The sequence below is a fragment of the Oncorhynchus tshawytscha genome, linkage group LG10, assembly GCF_018296145.1.
Source record: "Oncorhynchus tshawytscha isolate Ot180627B linkage group LG10, Otsh_v2.0, whole genome shotgun sequence".
Lineage (NCBI taxonomy): Eukaryota > Metazoa > Chordata > Actinopteri > Salmoniformes > Salmonidae > Oncorhynchus > Oncorhynchus tshawytscha.
In genome coordinates, this window is record NC_056438.1 from 2,531,194 (window position 1) to 2,550,488 (window position 19,295).

General features: G+C 45.8%; 1 protein-coding gene across 1 annotated transcript in view; it reads left to right on the forward strand.

Annotated features, from left to right (window-relative positions):
• Positions 1-8,445: 8,445 nt before the first annotated feature.
• The window catches only part of ccdc171 (coiled-coil domain containing 171), a 60,265-nt gene continuing 49,415 nt past the window's right edge, over positions 8,446-19,295 (forward strand). The window contains exons 1-5 of the mRNA XM_042329303.1: positions 8,446-8,564; positions 8,778-8,955; positions 9,714-9,888; positions 13,882-14,060; positions 18,004-18,150. Of these exons, the coding sequence (XP_042185237.1) occupies positions 9,798-9,888; positions 13,882-14,060; positions 18,004-18,150 (417 nt within the window). The 5' untranslated portion in view covers positions 8,446-8,564; positions 8,778-8,955; positions 9,714-9,797. The remainder of the gene's footprint in view (positions 8,565-8,777; positions 8,956-9,713; positions 9,889-13,881; positions 14,061-18,003; positions 18,151-19,295) is intronic.

Below are 19,295 nucleotides of genomic sequence, written 5' to 3' on the forward strand. Positions count from 1 at the left end.
CCATGTTGTGCTGCTACCATGTTGTGCTGCTACCATGTTGTGCTGCTGCCATGTTGTGCTGCTGCCATGTTGTGCTGCTGCCATGTTGTGCTGCTACCATGTTGCTGCCTTGCTATGTTGTTGTCTCTCTTGTTGTGATGTCTCTGTTGTTGTGATGTGTGTTTTGTAGTGTTGTCTCTCTTTATGTAGTGTAGTGTTGTGCTGCTCCATGTTGTGCTGCTACCATGTTGTGCTGCTGTGTTGTGCTCTCCATGTGATGTGTGTTTTGTTGTGTGTCCTCTGCTATGTTGTGTGTTGTCTCTCTTGTTGTGATGTGTGTTTTGTTGTATTGTCTTTATATTTTATTTATTGAAAATAAGAATTTGTTTTTAACTGTCCAGTTATGTAATGTAAAACGTTTAAAAAAGCTGCATGTAAATCAGCTGGAAGGATAGGATAGTCTCTCTGGATGTAGTGTAGGTTGTCTCTCTGGACAGTAGTGTTGGAAGGACAGGATAGGTAGGATAGGACAGGATAGGAAGTGTTGGTTGTCAGGATTATGTAGTGTTGTCTCTCTGGATGTAGTGAAGGATAGTGTCTCTTGTTGTGATGTGTCTCTTGTTGGATGATGTGTGTTTTGTAGTGGAAGGACTCTTGTTGTGTGTTTTGTCCTATATTTATATTTTATTTATTGAAGGATAGGACAGGATAGGAAGGACAGATATATAGGACAGGAAGGATAGGACAGGAAGGACAGGATAGGAAGGACGGGATAGGAAGGACAGGAAGGAAGGACAGGATAGGATAGGACAGGAAGGATAGGACAGGAAGGATAGGAAGGATAGGAAGGAAGGACCGGAAGGACGGATAGGAAGGACAGGAATAGGACAGGATAGGAAGGGCAGGATAGGACGGACAGGATAGGAAGGACAGGAAGGACGGGATAGGAAGGACGACAGGATAGGAAGGACAGGATAGGAAGGATAGGAAGGACAGGATAGGACAGGACAGGTAGGAAGGACAGGACAGAAAGGAAGGACAGGAAGGAAAGGGAGGAAAGGAAGGAAGGAAGGACAGGAGGATAGGAAGGACAGGAAGGAAGGACAGGAAGGACAGGAAGGAAGGACAGGATAGGAAGGATAGGAAGGACAAAGACAGGAAGGAAGGACAGGAAGGAAGGACAGGAAGGAAGGACAGGAGGAAAGACAGGAAGGAAGGACAGGAAGGAAGGACAGGGACAGAAGGAAGGACAGGGAGGAAAGGGAAGGAAGGACAGGGAGGAAAGACAGGAAGGAAGGACAGGAAAAGACAGGAAGGAAGGAGGAAGGAAGACAGGAAGGAAGGACAGATCTAGGAAGGACTGGGAGTTCCAAAGAAAAACACTGGAACCTTCTTCTTAGGGCTCTCGCCCGGGCGAAGGAGAAACACAGACACTGGAAGGACACTGCTTATCTATCTGTAGGAAGGAAGGATAGGAAAGACAGGAAGGAAGACACTCCTTATCTATCTGTAGGAGAGTTCCAAAGAAAAACACTGCTTATCTATCTGTAGAGCTCTCGACACTGCTTATCTATCTGTAGGAGAGACACTGCTTATCTATCTGTAGAGAGACACTGCTTATCTATCTGTAGGAGAGACACTGCTTATCTATCTGTAGGAGAGACACTGCTATCTATCTGTAGAGAAACAGACACCATCTTCCTCTCCTGAGCCCGTTGGGGATTTGCAGTAACGAGACAAAATCATAACTAGCCATTAAGGGAGTAAAATGCAGTCAAATACAAAAGGTTTGTCAACTACATCAGCAGACAGTCGGTGTGTGTTAGACTCACCCTGGCCGGCCAATGGGGGAAGCCCCTCATCTTGGCGAAGACCAAGTCCCCAGGTTGGAACGTGTCTGCTGCCTTGCCTGGCATCCTGCTGCAGCACTACTTCTCATACTGTGGAGAGGAGAGGAGAGGAGAGGAGATAAGGTCGCCCCAATAGAGATCAGCTGACAGGACAGACACGTCACTAAACACTAGTGGAGGAGAGGCAGTTGGTTTGCAAGACAGACATCGTAAAAAATAAAAGAAACATCAATCTTCAGTTGCTACAATTTTGACGTCAATGAACGATATAGAACACATCGATTCTTGAAGAATATAACTGCCTTGAGTTTAGCTCAACTGTGGAACTCTTTATCAGAACCCAAGCTTGCTAAGTTAGCCCTCAACAGGAAGTGAATGGTAAACAAAGAGCTAGTTGTCGGGACCACACAGTGTAAGACATTCACAGTAACAAAGAGCTAGCTGTCAAGACATTCACAGTAACAAAGAGCTAGCTGTCAAGACATTCACAGTAACAAAGAGCTAGCTGTCGGGACCACACAGTGTAAGACATTCACAGTAACAAAGAGCTAGCTGTCAAGACATTCACAGTAACAAATAGCTAGCGGTCAAGACATTCACAGTAACAAAGAGCTAGCTGTCAAGACATTCACAGTAACAAAGAGCTAGTGGTCAGACATTCACAGTAACAAAGAGCTAGCTGTCGGGACCACACAGTGCAAGACATTCACAGTAACAAAGAGCTAGCTGTCGGGACCACACAGTGCAAGACATTCACAGTAACAAAGAGCTAGCTGTCGGGACCACACAGTGTAAGACATTCACAGTAACAAAGAGCTAGCTGTCGGGACCACACAGTGTAAGACATTCACAGTAACAAAGAGCTAGCTGTCGGGACCACACAGTGTAAGACATTCACAGTAACAAAGAGCTAGCTGTCGGGACCACACAGTGTAAGACATTCACAGTAACAAAGAGCTAGCTGTCGGGACCACACAGTGTAAGACATTCACAGTAACAAAGAGCTAGCTGTCGGGACCACACAGTGTAAGACATTCACAGTAACAAAGAGCTAGCTGTCGGGACCACACAGTGTAAGACATTCACAGTAACAAAGTAAGCCAGGACACAAAAAACAAACATCTTCACCGTTTCATATCATCGAAATCGATCCCAGCACATTTTTTTGGGGGGGCTCATTCAGTTGTTTTTACATGATGAACCATTTAGTTTACATACATTGAAAATGATACTGTTGCTGCTTCCTGTTGCCATGGCGATGTATGTCATAACACTGCTTTTAGAATGTTCATAAATTCATAATCAATGTTGAAATAAGTTGTGATATTTTTTTTATAGACAAATACAAAAAAATGACTCCCTACACACACACAATACACTTGTATTTTAGGGCTGTACCCAATTTTTAAAAATAATAATAATAATAATCTTGGTCGACTGAGAGTCATCTGTTCTTTCAACCAATCGATTGGTTGACATTTTTTTTTTTTAAGTGTATTTCTCCCATATATAGACACATGTGAATACAAATCACAGAATAAAAATCACCTATAGGCTACTGAGCTTGTCTGATGTATATCCTAGAAATCACCTTGTCTATGCATGGCCTGTCTGCAAGGAACATGAAACACTGTATCAACTTGGCCCAAGGCTGGGGCAAACTTAGAATAAAATACTCTGGGTCCTCAAGAGTTTCCCACTCCAGTTAGCTCTGGACAGACAGGGATAATTAGTAATCAGGCAGGCCTATTTTATGACTGATCCACGGGATCAGAGCATGACATTTTTCCCCCCTTTTCATGCTGAGTGGTTATCGAAAAGGGAGAACGCTTTGAGGGATTTTCCCAACAGGCAACGTTGAGAAACTACATCAATGGATGTAAAAATAAAATAAATCAGACTTGCTTTTTGAGGTGAAAATAACTGAGAAACTCCACATTGATGATGAGTGAAGACAATCAGAAATACTAATCACATTCCCAAATGGGCACATTTTATAGGTCTATATTTGGCCTACTTCTATGCATAATCAGATGCATATCCTTGCTGAAGATTGACAGGAGCACTCCAAGGCAAAACTGGTAAAAGGAATGAAATAAACCAAAACTTGTTCCTCACAAGCTCACAAGGTCGTGGTCTCTGTCAACAACGTGTCCACTCAGACAATGACAACAATAGGAATAATCAATGATAATAAATTGATTAACAGAAATTACTGTAATCAAACATTGTAGATTAGAAATGATGAGAATAACGATAACGATGTACGACTAGTGATACTGGTGTGTAGCGGACCGGCCTGCTTGGGAGACGGCCAGCGGACCAGTGGGAGGCAGGGTCCTTCGGCTCCCACCTACCCTCACCGTTAACAGAACTTGGGGGGCTGAGGACACAGTCTACCTAGCTGGCACACGGTGTCGCTCCTGCCTGCTGTGTACCAGATTCCTCCTTAGGACTAGCTGGCTAAGCTAGCAAACACTGTCCTTCACTCCCACCTGACATCAGCAAACCTCTCGCCCACACACCAGTCTGCCATCTGCCTGGTACAGTTGAAACTGGGATTCATCTGTGAAGAGCACACTTCTCCACCGTACCAGTGGCCATTGAAGGTGAGCATTTGCCCACTGAAGTCAGTGACGACACCGAACTGCAGTCAGGTCAAGACCCTGGTGAGGACGACTGGCTTCTCTTCTCTGGTTTCTGACAGTTTGTGAAGAACTTCATTGGTTGTGCAAACCCTCAGTTTCATCAGCTGTCCGGGTGGCTGGTCTCAGAAGATCCCGCAGGTGAAGAAGCCGGATGTGGAGGTCCTGGGCTGGCGTGGTTACACGTGGTCTACGGTTGTGAGGCCGGTTGGACATACTGACAAGTTCTCCAAAAACGACTTATAGTAGAGAAATGATCATTAAATTATCTGGCAACAGCTCTGTTGGACATTCTTGCAATCAGCATGCCAATTGTACACTCCCTCAACTTGAGACATGTGACAATTCATATTTTAGAGTGGCCCTTTACTGTCATAACAGTTTTGCTTCCGTCCCTCTCCTCGCCCATACCTGGGCTCGAACCAGGGACCCTCCGCACACCTCAACAAGTCACCCACAAAGCATCGTTACCCATCGCTCCACAAAAGCAGCGGCCCTTGCAGAGCAAAGGGGAACCACTACTTCAAGGTCTCAGAGTGAGTGACATCACTGATTGAAAACACTATTAGCGTGCACCCGGCTAACTAGCTAGCCATTTCATACTGGTTACACCAGCACAAGGTGCACCTATGTAATGATTATGCCTAATAAATAATCAGCTTCCTTATAAGCCACACCGGGTGGATGGATTATCTTGGCAAAGGAGAAATGCTCACTGACAGGGATGTAAACAAATTTGGGCACAATTTCATAGTAATAAGCTTTTTGTGCCTATAGAAAATGTCTGGAATCTTTTATTTCAGCTCATGAAACATGGGACCAACACTTTACATGCTGCCTTTATATTCTTGTTCAGTCTACGTCCGAACTCATTATCAAATACACTTCTCAAAACATAAGTCACTTTGGTATTACGTTTATTTTGATTGGCGATTTTCTACATTTATCAAAAGTCCCATTTAAGTGGCCTGATTTCAGATGCACGCAACTGTCCATTTAAAGCAGGATTACTAGGGGAAAAAATGTTCTGGCAAAGCATGTAAACGTTAACTAACTATTACACGAATCTGACTGTACAAAATAATTGCATTATCGTGTGCATGTAAACGTACTCATTGACACTCAAAGAGAATTGGGAGGCTTGGGCGCCATTTGTCGCAAAGTGAGAACCCGATCCACCAGCCAAACAAACACCCTTCCCTCCACCAGTTAGCGAGAACAACTGGAAACCATGCAATGGTCAGTCAATAACATGCTTATGTGGCTGCCTTCATATTACACCCTCGTAGACTGACACGTTTAATAGCTCGGAGCTCACAAATGTGCTTGATTCTTTCGCGTCTTTTTGCTATATATTAAGATGGTCATGTTTACAACGAGGCTCATCTATTATAATTAGCACGCCGAGTCAATGAAAACGGAACTCCGTTGTATCATTTTCTCCGTTATTAGATTGCTAACTTTGACACACAATAATGCATTGTAGCTAGACAGTCTAGTTACAAAATAATAAAAATAATATGCATGCGTATTGTTAAAATTTCTTACCAGAAAACAAGTGGCCCCGAGTTGTAAAGGCGTGCCTGTAACTCGCAGCAGGAATTGAATGTAACTCACCTGTGTGAAGTTAGCTACAATAACAAACAACCGGGGAAATATGCGGTTCGACTTCAAAATAAAAGTTTCACCTTTGAAATCGATTCAAAAACGGATACAAATAGTGGAATCATGACACATTTGGACGAATTAATTCTAAAATAGTTTGGAATGTTGTTATAAATATATATATTTTTAAATACAATAATTAATTTGACACAAAACAGTATACATCTGTTGAAATATGTAGATTTATTAGACTTGTAAATTGCATTGTGGGCCATACTTCAATATGCTGCTAGCTTCACACAGGTCTCACTCCCGCCCTCCGCTGGACTGGGTCATGGCTAGACGGTATCCATCTTTTGTCAAATGAACGTCAAAAGTGGTTGTTTATTGCATTTCAGCTAACCCTAACCCTTTTTCTAAACTAACCCTAATTCTAATAACCTGCTACGTTAATTCTCATAACCTGCTGCGTTAATTATCCTAACCTACTACGATGTCAAAGCTCACGTTAACTTGACATGGATCCATTCTAGCCATTATGGCGGACGTACCAGGCGGGCATGCCAGAGGGGGGGACATACTTCGCAGTAGAAAGGACATAACGTTAACTATAAAACGAATGCATACCAGTTGAACATTTTAGCCAGAACTGGAGATTAAATGAAACTTTACTCACAGAGTTTCTAAACCTAAACCAGCACCCACCCGTAGCACGCGCTCTAGCAGGTATATTTCACTGGTCACCCCCCAAAGCCAATTCCTCTTTGGCCGCCTTTCCTTCCAGTTCTCTGCTGCCAATGACTGGAACGAACTGCAAAAATCACTGCAGCTGGAGACTCATGTCTCCCTCACTAGCTTTAAGCACCAGCTGTCAGAGAAGCTCACAGTTCACTGAACCTGTACATAGCCCATCTGTAAACAGCCCATTATCTACCTCATTCCCATACTGTTATTTATTTTGCTCCTTCTCACCCAAGTATCTCTACTTGCACATTCATCTTCTGCACATCTATCACTCCAGTGTTAAATTGCTAATTACTTCGCCACTATGGCCTATTTATTGCCTTACCTCTCTTATCCTACCTCATTTGCACACACTGTATATAGACTTTTTTCTATTGTGTTATTGACTGTATGTTTGTTTTATTCCATGTGTAACTCTGTGTTGTTGTTTGTCGCACTGCTTTGCTTTGTTTTGGCCAGGTCTCAGTTGTAAATGAGAACATGTTCTCAACTAGCCTACCTGGTTAAATAAAGGTGTTCTCAACTAGCCTAACTGGTTAAATAAAGGTGTTCTCAACTGGCCTACCTGGTTAAATAAAGGTGTTCTCAACTAGTCTACCTGGTTAAATAAAGGTGAAATAAACATGAATAAACCATTGCTTCACTCATCCATGTCTCGATTCCCACGTCATAATGATTATTTTTTATTCCAATTTCAAATTACAACACAATAACAAATAAATATAAGACATCAACGACAAATATATGTTCTTCTTATGAAACAAATAAACAAATAATAAACAAATAATAAATAAACAAAAATAAAACATCGTCAACATTTTTATTGTTTACAAACCCCTTTCATTAAACGCGTCAGAGGGCCTGTTCGGCCAATCGGAGGGCTAGAATGGAAGAGGGAAGTGACGTACGAAAACAAACGGCAAAGATGGCGTCAAATTCACAACGGATATCGAGACAAACATCTGTAAGTTCCTCTTTAAACGTACTCTACTTTTTTGTCACTTCATCACCACCGGGTTGTATAAAGTCTAAAACATTATTGTCATTTCAGAAGTTCTTTCATTTTTTGTTGTCTAAAATGTACTTATTTGAACCGATCTCGACTGTCGACCGTCTTGTTTCGGGCAGAGCGGTCTTGCTGGCAAGGCAACGTTAACTAAGCAACGTAACGTTCAACTCGGTTATCTCAAACGGGTCTCTGACCAGCAGACACACTATCAGCGGGTTTTACTGTCAAGCCAGAGAGGGAGCTATCCGATATAGTTAGCCAACCAATGCCCAATCCTCTTTGCTTTAATACTTCGTCATTTTTAATATATTTTTTTTTCGTTTACCTGCGAACTAGATATTCTCATACTAGTGTGATCTATTAAGTTAACGTTAACTAGTAAGTTAGTAGCTGGCTAGTTTAGCTCATCGCCTTCACTTGTAAAGGTAAACAAAACATCATTGTGTTTCCAAGGTTACAAAATAGGCTTTTAGCTAATCAAATATTTGCATTATTGGCTGTGTAATATACACTCTCAGGGGACAACAGACTAGAATCAGTAAGTCTGGACAGAGTATCCTCTCTGACCTGACATTATGCCAACGGAAAGACCGGCGACAGTCACTTCGAGCGGCTCCGGTATCATGACCGACCCAGACGGAAGGACAGTGGGCAGTCCAAGCCCTCCCTGCGGGCCTCACACCCCCGATCAGCGGCTACTGCAGCCAAGTGCTGCGAGGATGAGATCAACAGGTACGGAGGAACCTTTTATCTACCAGAGGTCAAAATATGTTTTAAATGTAAATATAATAGTTATTTTTTTGAGGTGATTGAATACACAGATAGACAGTTGTGTAAAGTCAACACATTTCATGTTCATAGTTACAGATGCCAATAACCTAGATGTTTACACACGGTTTACACACAGATGCATGCAATTCTAACTGTAGTTTCTCTGTGTTTCAGACTGAAGGAGATAATCTGTGCTCTGCAGGCTGAGCGTCAGCAACAGCGCTCCAGGGAAGAGGAGGGGGACAGGCTGGAGGTTGTTGGACAGGAACCGCGGGGGCCCGAGGAGCTACGATGGAGGGTCAACCAGCTGGAGAGAGACAAGCTGGAACTAACCTCCAAACACAACGAGCAGGTACTGTAGACCTACCCTTACATTTATAACACAATATCAATACTACTGTATAATAACTACACAATACAACACAATATCAATACTACTGTATAATAACGACACAATACAACACAATATCAATACTACTGTATAATAACTACACAATACAACATGATTACACTGCTATGTACAGTACCAGTCTAACGTTTGGACACACCTACTCATTCCAGGGTCTGTCTTTATTTTTGCTGTTTATCAACATTGTAGAATAATAGTGAAGACATCAAAACTATGAAATAACACATATGGAATCATGTATTTACCAAAAAAGTGTTAAACAAATAAAAATAGATTTTAGATTCTTCAAAGTAGCCACCCTTTGCCTTGATGGCAGTTTTTCACACTCTTGACATTCTCTCAACCAGCTTCATGAGGTAAAGTCACCTTGCTGCTTGGTTCCTCAACTTCGGTGGTCGGGTTAGCAGGCTGCTCGGTGAGCTCAGCTTCGCAAATCGACATGGCGGTCCTCTGTTTCTTTGCTCTTGGCGGTGCCCTGACATTTTCCAGAATAGTCCGAAAGAATTATTCAGCTCGCGGCTAACAAAAACGTGGCTGGTGAAATAGGTGTTAATTTCCAACCCCTGAGTGTGTGCTGATGGGATTTATTACGACGCCCCCGTATGAACCTCTAGTTTGATACACATTGAAACGGGTAGGGAGCCACCTGGGACCGTCTGAGAGTCCTATCACCCAACGTTTCCTCCACCCTTCCCCTCCAGGTATCCTCTCTAGAGGGCCAGGTGGCCAGGCTGAGAGCAGCACTGGAGAGAGGAGAGGCACAGAGACAGACTCTTGAGTACGATATGGCTGTAGTCAGGAAGGAGGCTGGAGTAGAGAGAAGTAACCTCCAGGAAAACATGGCTGCTCTCTGCAGTCAGAATGAACAACTCATGGGTAAGTAGTAATCGCCTGTCTGGAGTAATCATCTTGTTAGATGGTATATCTGGTCGGTGTGTATCTAACATAACAGTGGATCCCTCTCTCTTGTTGTTAGATGGTATATCTGGTCTGTGTGTATCTAACATAACAGGGGTAAAAGTGGATCCCTCTCTCTTGTTGTTAGATGGTATATCTGGTCTGTGTGTATCTAACATAAAAGTGAATCCCTCTCTCTTGTTGTTAGATGGTATATTTTTATTTATTTATTTTACCTTTATTTAACCAGGTAGGCAAGTTGAGAACAAGTTCTCATTTACAATTGCGACCTGGCCAAGATAAAGCAAAGCAGTTTGACAGATACAACGACACAGAGTTACACATGGAGTAAAACAAACATACAGTCAATAATACAGTATAAACAAGTCTATATACAATGTGAGCAAATGAGGTGAGAAGGGAGGTAAAGGCAAAAAAAAGGCCATGGTGGCAAAGTAAATACAATATAGCAAGTAAAACACTGGAATGGTAGTTTTGCAATGGAAGAATGCAAAGTAGAAATAAAAATAATGGGGTGCAAAGGAGCAAAATAAATGAATTCATTAAAATTAAATACAGTTGGGAAAGTGGTAGTTGTTTGGGCTAAATTATAGGTGGGCTATGTACAGGTGCAGTAATCTGTGAGCTGCTCTGACAGTTGGTGCTTAAAGCTAGTGAGGAGATAAGTGTTTCCAGTTTCAGAGATTTTTGTAGTTCGTTCCAGTCATTGGCAGCAGAGAACTGGAAGGAGAGGCGGCCAAAGAAAGAATTGGTTTTGGGGTGACTAGAGAGATATACCTGCTGGAGCGTGTGCTACAGGTGGGAGATGCTATGGTGACCAGCGAGCTGAGATAAGGGGGACTTTACCTAGCAGGGTCTTGTAGATGACATGGAGCCAGTGGGTTTGGCGACGAGTATGAAGCGAGGGCCAGCCAACGAGAGCGTACAGGTCGCAATGGTGGGTAGTATATGGGGCTTTGGTGACAAAACGGATGGCACTGTGATAGACTGCATCCAATTTGTTGAGTAGGGTATTGGAGGCTATTTTGTAAATGACATCACCAAAGTCGAGGATTGGTAGGATGGTCAGTTTTACAAGGGTATGTTTGGCAGCATGAGTGAAGGATGCTTTGTTGCGAAATAGGAAGCCAATTCTAGATTTAACTTTGGATTGGAGATGTTTGATATGGGTCTGGAAGGAGAGTTTACAGTCTAACCAGACACCCAAGTATTTGTAGTTGTCCACGTATTCTAAGTCAGAGCCGTCCAGAGTAGTGATGTTGGACAGGCGGGTAGGTGCAGGTAGCGATCGGTTGAAGAGCATGCATTTAGTTTTACTTGTATTTATGAGCAATTGGAGGCCACGGAAGGAGAGTTGTATGGCATTGAAGCTTGCCTGGAGGGTTGTTAACACAGTGTCCAAAGAAGGGCCAGAAGTATACAGAATGGTGTCGTCTACGTAGAGGTGGATCAGAGACTCACCAGCAGCAAGAGCGACATCATTGATGTATACAGAGAAGAGAGTCGGTCCAAGAATTGAACCCTGTGGCACCCCCATAGAGACTGCCAGAGGTCCGGACAGCAGACCCTCTGATTTGACACACTGAACTCTATCAGAGAAGTAGTTGGTGAACCAGGTGAGGCAATCATTTGAGAAACCAAGGCTGTCGAGTCTGCCGATGAGGATGTGGTGATTGACAGAGTCGAAAGCCTTGGCCAGATCAATGAATACGGCTGCACAGTAATGTTTCTTATCGATGGCGGTTAAGATATCATTTAGGACCTTGAGCGTGGCTGAGGTGCACCCGTGACCAGCTCTGAAACCAGATTGCATAGCAGAGAAGGTATGGTGAGATTCGAAATGGTCGGTAATCTGTTTGTTGACTTGGCTTTTGAAGACCTTAGAAAGGCACGGTAGGATAGATATAGGTCTGTAGCAGTTTGGGTCAAGAGTGTCCCCCTTTGAAGAGGGGGATGACCGCAGCTGCTTTCCAATCTTTGGGAATCTCAGACAACACGAAAGAGAGGTTGAACAGGCTAGTAATAGGGGTGGCAACAATTTCGGCAGATAATTTTAGAAAGAAAGGGTCCAGATTGTCTAGCCTGGCTGATTTGTAGGGGTCCAGATTTTGCAGCTCTTTCAGAACATCAGCTGACTGGATTTGGGAGAAGGAGAAATGGGGAAGGCTTGGGCGAGTTGCTGTTGGGGTGCAGTGCTGTTGACCGGGGTAGGAGTAGCCAGGTGGAAAGCATGGCCAGCCGTAGAAAAAAATGCTTATTGAAATTCTCAATTATGGTGGATTTATCAGTGGTGACAGTGTTTCCTATCTTCAGTGCAGTGGGCAGCTGGGAGGAGGTGTTCTTATTCTCCATGGACTTTACAGTGTCCCAGAACTTTTTGAGTTAGTGTTGCAGGAAGCAAATTTCTGCTTGAAAAAGCTAGCCTTGGCTTTTCTAACTGCCTGTGTATAATGGTTTCTAGCTTCCCTGAACAGCTGCATATCACGGGGCTGTTGCTAATGCAGAACGCCATAGGATGTTTTTGTGTTGGTTAAGGGCAGTCAGGTCTGGGGAGAACCAAGGGCTATATCTGTTCCTGGTTCTAAATTTCTTGAATGGGGCATGTTTATTTAAGATGGTTAGGAAGGCATTTAAAAAAATATCCAGGCATCCTCTACTGAGGGGATGAGATCCATATCCTTCCAGGATACCTGGTCCAGGTCGATTAGAAAGGCCTGCTCGCTGAAGTGTTTCAGGGAGCGTTTGACAGTGATGAGTGGAGGTCATTTGACCGCTGACCCATTACAGATGCAGGCAGTGATCGCTGAGATCTTGGTTGAAGACAGCAGAGGTGTATTTAGAGGGGAAGTTGGTTAGGATGATATCTATGAGGGTGCCCGTGTTTAAGGCTTTGGGGAGGTACCTGGTAGGTTCATTGATAATTTGTGTGAGATTGAGGGCATCAAGCTTAGATTGTAGGATGGCTGGGGTGTTAAGCATGTTCCAGTTTAGGTCGCCTAGCAGCACGAACTCTGAAGATAGATGGGGGCAATCAGTTCACATATGGTGTCCAGAGCACAGCTGGGGGCAGAGGGTGGTCTATAGCAGGCGGCAACGGTGACAGACTTGTTTTTAGAGAGGTGGATTTTTAAAAGTAGAAGTTCAAATTGTTTGGGTACAGACCTGGATAGTAGGACAGAACTCTGCAGGCTATCTTTGCAGTAGATTGCAGCACCGCCCCCTTTGGCAGTTCTATCTTGTCTGAAAATGTTGTAGTTTGGAATTAAAATTTCTGAATTTTGGTGGTCTTTCTAAGCCAGGATTCAGACACAGCTAGAACATCCGGGTTGGCAGAGTGTGCTAAAGCAGTGAATAGAACAAACTTAGGGTGGAGGCTTCTAATGTTAACATGCATGAAACCAAGGCTATTACGGTTACAGAAGTCGCCAAAAGAGAGCGCCTGGGGAATAGGAGTGGAGCTAGGCACTGCAGGGCCTGGATTCACCTCTACATCGCCAGAGGAACATAGGAGGAGTAGAATAAGGGTGCGGCTAAAAGCAATAAGAATTGGTCGTCTAGAACGTCTGGAACAGAGAGTAAAAGGAGGTTTCTGGGGGCGGTAAAATAGCATCAAGGTATAATGTACAGACAAAGGTATGGTAGTATGTGAATACAGTGGAGGTAAACCTAGGTATTGAGTGATGAAGAGAGAGATATTGTCTCTAGAAACATCATTGAAACCAGGAGATGTCATTGCATGTGTGGGTGGTGGAACTAATAGGTTGGATAAGGTATAGTGAGCAGGACTAGAGGCTCTACAGTGAAATAAGCCAATAAACACTATCCATGTCTTAGTCACTCAGCACTACAGATTGATGTTGAGTATTTGAGTGTGTATTGATTGATGACGATGATGATGCTGTGAATGTGTGTGTGTGTGTGTGTGTGTGTGTTTATCTATCCATGTGTCAGAGCTGCAGCAGAGAGTGTGTGTCCTTCAGAAGGCTCTGGAGATAACGCGGATGGCCCGGGAAGAGGACCAGCATGCATTGCAACAGGAAGTGGAGGAGCGGGACGGACTGGTGCTGAGCGCTAACACAGAGAATGATCAGCTCACCGCTGAGAACAAACACCTACATACCCTGCTGCAGGTAACACACACCCTGCTGTAGGTAACACACACACCCTGCTGTAGGTAACACACACACCCTGCTGTAGGTAACACACACACCCTGCTGTAGGTAACACACACCCTGCTGCAGATAACACACCCTGCTGTAGGTAACACACACCCTGCTGTAGGTAACACACACCCTGCTGTAGGTAACACACACCCTGCTGTAGGTAACACACACCCTGCTGTAGGTAACACACACCCTGCTGTAGGGAACACACACCCCTGCTGTAACACACACACCCTGGTAACACACACCCTGCTGTAGGTAACACACACACCCTGCTGTAGGTAACACACACACACCCTGCTGTAGGTAACACACACACACCTGCTGTAGGTAACACACACACACACACCCTGCTGTAGGTAACACACACACCTGCTGTACCCTGCTGTAGGTAACACACACACACCCTGCTGTAGGTAACACACACACACACCCTGCTGTAGGTAACACACACACCCTGCTGTAGGGAACACACACCCTGCTGTAGGTAACACACACACCCTGCTGTAGGGAACACACACCCTGCTGTAGGTAACACACACACCTGCTGTAGGTAACACACACCCTGGTAACACACACCCTGCTGTAGGTAACCCACCCTGCTGTAGGTAACACACACACCACACCCTGCTGTAGGTAACATACACACCCTGCTGTAGGTAACACACACCCTGAAACACACACCCTGCTGTAGGTAACACACACCCTGCTGTAGGGAACACACACCCCCTGCTGTAGGTAACACACACCCTGCTGTAGGGAACACACACCCTGCTGTAGGTAACACACACCCTGCTGTAGGGAGGTAACACACACCCTGCTGTAGGTAACACACACCCTGCTGTAGGTAACACACACCCTGCTGTAGGTAACACACACCCTGCTGTAGGTAACACACACCCTGCTGTAGGGAACACACACCCTGCTGTAGGGAACACACACACCCCTGCTGTAGGTAACACACACACCCTGCTGTAGGTAACACACACCCTGCTGTACCACCCTGCTGTAGGGAAACACACACCCTGCTGTAGGTAACACACACACACACCCTGCTGTAGGTAACACACACCCTGCTGTAGGGAACACACACCCTGCTGTAGGTAACCACACCCTGCTGTAGGGACCACACACCCCTGCTGTAGGGAACCACACACACACACCCTGCTGTAGGGACCACACACCCTGCTGTAGGGACCACACACCCTGCTGTAGGGTAACACACACCCTGCTGTAGGTAACACACACCCTGCTGTAGGGACCACACACCCTGCTGTAGGGAACACACACACCCACCCTGCTGTAGGGAACACACACCCTGCTGTAGGTAACACACACACCCTGCTGTAGGTAACACACACCCTAGGTAACACACACCCTGCTGTAGGTAACACACACCCTGCTGTAGGGACCACACACCCTGCTGTAGGGAACCACACCCTGCTGTACCCACCCTGCTGTAGGGAACACACACCCTGCTGTAGGGAACACACACCCTGCTGTAGGGAACACACACCCTGCTGTAGGGAACACACACCCTGCTGTAGGGACCACACACCCTGCTGTAGGGACCACACACCCCCTGCTGTAGGTAACACACACCCTGCTGTAGGTAACACACACCCTGCTGTAGGTAACAGGTAACACACACACCCTGCTGTAGGACACCCTGCTGTAGGGCTGTAGGTAACACACACCCTGCTGTAGGTAACACACACCCTGCACACACCCTGCTGTAGGTAACACACACCCTGCTGTAGGGAACACACACCCTGCTGTAGGTACACACACCCTGCTGTAGGTAACACACACCCTGCTGTAGGGAGGGGAACACACACACCCTGCTGTAGGTAACACACACCCTGCTGTAGGTATCACACACCCTGCTGTAGGTAACACACACCTGCTGTAGGGAACACACACCCTGCTGTAGGTAACACACACCCTGCTGTAGGGAACACACACCCTGCTGTAGGGAACACACACCCTGCTGTAGGGAACACACACCCTGCTGTAGGGAACACACACACACCCTGCTGTAGGTAACACACACCCCTGCTGTAGGTAACACACACCCTGCTGTAGGTAACACACACCCCTGCTGTAGGTAACACACACACCCTGCTGTAGGGAACACACACCCTGCTGTAGGGAACACACCCTGCACACACCCTGCTGTAGGTAACACACACCTGCTGTAGGGACACACACCCTGCTGTAGGTAACACACACACACACCCTGCTGTAGGTAACACACACACACCCTGCTGTAGGTAACACACACCCTGCTGTAGGTAACACACACACACCCTGCTGTAGGTAACACACACACACCCTGCTGTAGGTAACACACACCCTGCTGTAGGTAACACAACCCTGCTGTACACACACCCTGCTGTAGGGAACACACACCCTGCTGTAGGTAACACACCCCCTGCTGTAGGGAACACACACCCTGCTGTAGGGAACACACACCCTGCTGTAGGGAACACCCTGCTGTAGGGAACACACACCCTGCTGTAGGGAACACACACCCTGCTGTAGGTAACACACACACCCTGCTGTAGGTAACACACACACCCTGCTGTAGGTAACACACACACCCTGCTGTAGGTAACACACACACCCCTGCTGTAGGTAACACACACACACCCTGCTGTAGGTAACACACACACACACTGCTGTAGGTAACACACACACACCCTGCTGTAGGTAACACACACACACCCTGCTGTAGGTAACACACACACCCTGCTGTAGGGAACACACACCCTGCTGTAGGGAACACACACCCTGCTGTAGGGACCCCTGCTGTAGGACCACACACCCTGCTGTAGGGACCACACACCCTGCTGTAGGTAACACACACACACCCTGCTGTAGGTAACACACACACCCTGGTAACACACACACTGCTGTAGGTAACACACACACCCTGCTGTAGGTAACACACACACCCTGCTGTAGGTAACACACACACCCTGCTGTAGGTAACACACACACACCCTGCTGTAGGTAACACACACACACCCTGCTGTAGGGAACACACACACACCCTGCTGTAGGTAACACACACACACCCTGCTGTAGGGAACACACACCCTGCTGTAGGGAACACACACCCTGCTGTAGGTAACACACACCCTGCTGTAGGTAACACACACCCTGCTGTAGGTAACACACACCCTGCTGTAGGGAACACACACACCCTGCTGTAGGTAACACACACCCTGCTGTAGGTAACACACACCCTGCTGTAGGTAACACACACCCTGCTGTAGGGAACACACCCTGCTGTAGGGAACACACACCCTGCTGTAGGTAACACACACACACCCTGCTGTTGGTAACACACACACCCTGCTGTAGGGAACACACACACCCTGCTGTTGGTAACACACACCCTGCTGTAGGTAACACACACACACCCTGCTGTTGGTAACACACACCCTGCTGTAGGTAACACACACCCTGCTGTAGGGAACACACACCCTGCTGTAGGGAACACACACCCTGCTGTAGGGAACACACACCCTGCTGTAGGGAACACACACCCTGCTGCAGGTAACACACACCCTGCTGCAGGTAACACACCCTGCTGCAGGTAACACACCCTGCTGTAGGGAACACACACCCTGCTGTAGGGAACACACACCCTGCTCCTGGTAGTTCAGTCGACTCCTGGTAGTTCAGTGTTAAGATGCAGCTGGACTACCCTCTAGTGGGCATTTAGAAGGCAAACAGGACACAGTAAAATACATTCATTTGGTGGGCTTCGATCAAAACAGTCACAATGAGAATTTGTTGTTGTTGTTGAATATTAACCCTTTGTTAACCCCCTCCCTCACCCCCTCTCCCCCCCACTTCTCCCACTTCTTCCTCCCCTCACCTCTCCCTCCCTCACCCCCAGGATCAGGAGGAGACTCTGCAGGAGCTGAAGAGGAGGATGGGGGAGGTGCAGAGAGAGAGGGAGAGAGACGGGGAGGCACTACGACGTCAGACCAGCGAACTGGGCTACATCACAGAGAGAGAGGAGAGAATGAAGAAAGAACTAGAGGTGAGGGAGGGAGGGAGAAACCAACAGAACCATCCTAGAGAGTCAACACTCTAGAAACCAACATAGAACCATCCTACAGAGAGTCAACACTCTAGAAACCAACATAGAACCATCCTACAGAGAGTCAACACTCTAGAAACCAACAGAACCATCCTAGAGAGTCAACACTCTAGAAACCAACATAGAACCATCCTACAGAGAGTCAAGACTCTAGAAACCAACATAGAACCATCCTACAGAGAGTCAAGACTCTAGAAACCAACATAGAACCATCCTACAGAGAGTCAACACTCTAGAAACCAACAGAACCATCCTAGAGAGTCAACACTCTAGAAACCAACAGAACCATCCTAGAGAGTCAACACTCTAGAAACCAACATAGAACCATCCTACAGAGAGTCAACACTCTAGAAACCAACAGAACCATCCTAGAGAGTCAACACTCTAGAAACCAACATAGAACCATCCTACAGAGAGTCAAGACTCTCGAAACCAACAGAACCATCCTACAGAGAGTCAACATTCTAGAAACCAACAGAACCATCCTACAGAGAGTCAACACTCTAGAAACCAACATAGAACCATCCTACAGAGAGTCAAGACTCTAGAAACCAACATAGAACCATCCTACAGAGAGTCAAGACTCTAGAAACCAACATAGAACCATCCTACAGAGAGTCAAGACTCTAGAAACCAACATAGAACCATCCTACAGAGAGTCAACACTCTAGAAACCAACAGAACCATCCTAGAGAGTCAACACTCTAGAAACCAACAGAACCATCCTAGAGAGTCAACACTCTAGAAACCAACAGAACCATCCTAGAGAGTCAACACTCTAGAAACCAACAGAACCATCCTACAGAGAGTCAACACTCTAGAAACCAACATGGAACCATCCTACAGAGAGTCAACACTCTAGAAACCAACATAGAACCATCCTAGAGAGAGTCAAGACTCTCGAAACCAACATAGAACCATCCTACAGAGAGTCAACACTCTAGAAACCAACATAGAACCATCCTACAGAGAGTCAACACTCTAGAAACCAACATAGAACCATCCTAGAGAGTCAAGACTCTCGAAACCAACATAGAGTCTGAGAGATTTCAAATAGTGTGTTTGTGTGTTCCTCAGACCGCCCT